The sequence below is a fragment of the Gadus chalcogrammus genome, chromosome 5 (genome assembly GCF_026213295.1).
Source record: "Gadus chalcogrammus isolate NIFS_2021 chromosome 5, NIFS_Gcha_1.0, whole genome shotgun sequence".
NCBI classification, from domain to species: Eukaryota; Metazoa; Chordata; class Actinopteri; order Gadiformes; family Gadidae; genus Gadus; species Gadus chalcogrammus.
This window is the reverse complement of record NC_079416.1, coordinates 9889716-9892143: the sequence shown is the minus strand read 5'-3', so window position 1 is coordinate 9892143 and position 2428 is coordinate 9889716. Positions and strand designations below refer to the sequence as shown.

At 43.9% G+C, this 2428-nt stretch overlaps 1 protein-coding gene across 6 annotated transcripts in view; it reads right to left on the bottom strand.

Annotated features, from left to right (window-relative positions):
* The window catches only part of nkx2.4a (NK2 homeobox 4a), a 1707-nt gene extending 606 nt beyond the window's left edge, over window positions 1-1101 (bottom strand). For all 6 annotated transcript variants that reach the window (XM_056591116.1, XM_056591117.1, XM_056591122.1 and 3 more), the window contains exons 1-2: window positions 732-1101; window positions 1-176 (exon numbers count right to left, since the gene is read on the bottom strand). The exon at window positions 1-176 is cut by the window's left edge. In XM_056591116.1, coding sequence (XP_056447091.1) covers window positions 1-176; window positions 732-1101 — 546 coding nt within the window. The remainder of the gene's footprint in view (window positions 177-731) is intronic.
* Window positions 1102-2428: the final 1327 nt, after the last annotated feature.

The following is a 2428-nucleotide window of genomic DNA, read 5'->3' as shown; positions in this document are numbered from 1 at the left end:
CTGTTGCTTAAATCTCCTCTCGAGCTCGTACACCTGGGCCTGCGAGAAAAGCACGCGGCGTTTCCTCCTGGGCGCCGCGTGGATGGCTGGCATGGATTTGGAGGCGTCGGACATCCCTGTGAGGCTCCCCATCCCGGCCATGTTCATACCTGTGGAAGGTCCCATGTATCTAGAAACTTAAACATATACACACGGTCGTTCAATAAGCAGGTGTAAAGGCGTCCCTTTTCTTGATGCTTATGATTATAGATTTGTATTGAGTGTTTTTTCATTTGAAAGTTTACTATAGCCTAGGGAGTTTTGGCTCCAGTAAATAAGGCTGGAAAATAACAATACTGATGATATAAACACTCATGATAATGATAGTCATAATAATAATGTTATTATTATTGTTATTATTATTAATAATAATAATAATAATAATAATACGAATAATAATAATTATTCTTATAATTGTAATAATATTGACTCGATGGTTCAGCTACATATCATATCAAATACATGAGATCTCCCAAAAATATCCGAATTCGTTTTTACTAATGCGTATTAAACGTAATAAAACCAATAAATCAATAATATGATCAGTGGTATAAATATAAAAATCGGCAAAAAATACACAGTCCATTAAAATAACTGTTAAGATTTCTCCAACACAGAACTTTAACACACCCTCAAAATACACCCAAAAGATAACGAAAATGTGGAAATAAATCGAAATCAGAAGCACTCACTGGTGGAGTATCTGGGGTCCGGGTTGGCGCCATACCAGCCCGTCGCCGCCGCGCTGTTCCGCATGCTCTCCTGGTACGACGGCAGGTCCCCCATGTTGCCTATGCTGCCGTTACAGTATCCCCCCATGGCTCCGTGCGAGAACTGGGACACCGCGTGGGGCATGTGGTAGGCGGTCGCCACGGTGGCGTTGTGGCCCATGGAGTGCTGCTGCATGCCTGCCTGAGACACCTGCGGCTGCCGGTAAGCTCCGAGTGGAGAGGTTAGGTTCCCTGCGCCGTCCATGCCACTAAACTTCTTGTAGGTCTCCTCGATAGGACTCAAAATATCTGTCACTGAGAAAGGCGTTGTATGCTTTGGGCTCAACGACATGGTTCAGTAAGCAGGTAGGGTTTTTTTGTTGAGAGCAGATGAACCGCGTGTTGTTCTATCAGCTCTCTCCTTGTGGATGTCTACGTAGGAGAGTGCTTGTAGTGCGCCTGAGATACTATTGATCGCCTTGGAGAAGGAGGCGAGCCCAGGGCGCTCTTAGCTCGGGTTTATTGTAGTCAGGAGCCAGGTTTACGACAAACACGGTGGGCGGAGCAAGCGTCCTAAATGAGCAAACAATTGGCATTGGTATTTTGGGGGAATAATTGATGAAATTGCAATTTCCCTCATTGGAAGGGTTTTGCATGAAAAAATGTATCTCGAGGTGTGTGTTAGCTCCCATACATGTTCCCATTTTTATATACGTCAGATGTGAACGTTCATGAGATCAACAAATTGATAACCTGTTAAACACGTAGCATAAGCTGTGGCCACCTGATCTGAGAACAGGGACTATTCTCGTCGGTGCGGGGAATTCCACTCTTTGTGCAAACTTTGAGAGCCCTTTGCGACAGACATAAGAGCCGCAGAGAAGCATCGTGTGACACAATGAAGTTGTACGACTAAGTCGTTATGTTTCTTAAGCATGATGCTGCCCACCAGGGAGAAAGAGTCAAGGCCGAATCATCTCGGTGACAGAATCGTGAAAAGGCACTATACATCCTAACCATTTGCCAATAAGATAAAATGACTTATAGCCTCAGTGGTTCCGCGCCTTTGACTTTAATGTGCATCACTCAATTACTATCAATTACTATAACACCTTTTGCGGACCAGCTCTTAAAACTATAAAAGATGGATAAATACATATGCAGTGGCTGAGAAAAGAGTGCAAGCGCCCCCCTTATACACATTTATGAGTGCAAGAAGGCCATGGCCAGTGGGAAACAGCTCAAATAAAAAATCAGTAATGCTGCGGTGACTTTATTTGGCAAACACAAATCAACCGAGATGGAAAATGATGGAATGCACAAACGACCATGTTTTGAAATAATAACATGCAATAATACTGTATTTACTTCTACATTTATTTTCCATAATTGTTCCCTATTTCTAGAATAAAGTCACAAGTACCGCCTGCAGTACGCTCGCTTACCACCAGTGTTACGCGTACCCTGCACGTTGAAAAGCCGTATTTTCACCTATCAGACTTTCAATTAATGGCCGAAGTCTGGTGGCCACCGAGCTCAGATCTGAGTGAGCGTTTGGGCGTTACACTTTCTTGCTTCATAGGTTACGCCCAATCATGTGGCTCGAGTTGGAGATCTGTACGTGCGTAATTGGCGGACGCCAATTGCGCTCGTACAGCAAAAAAACTGTGTGTGTAGAC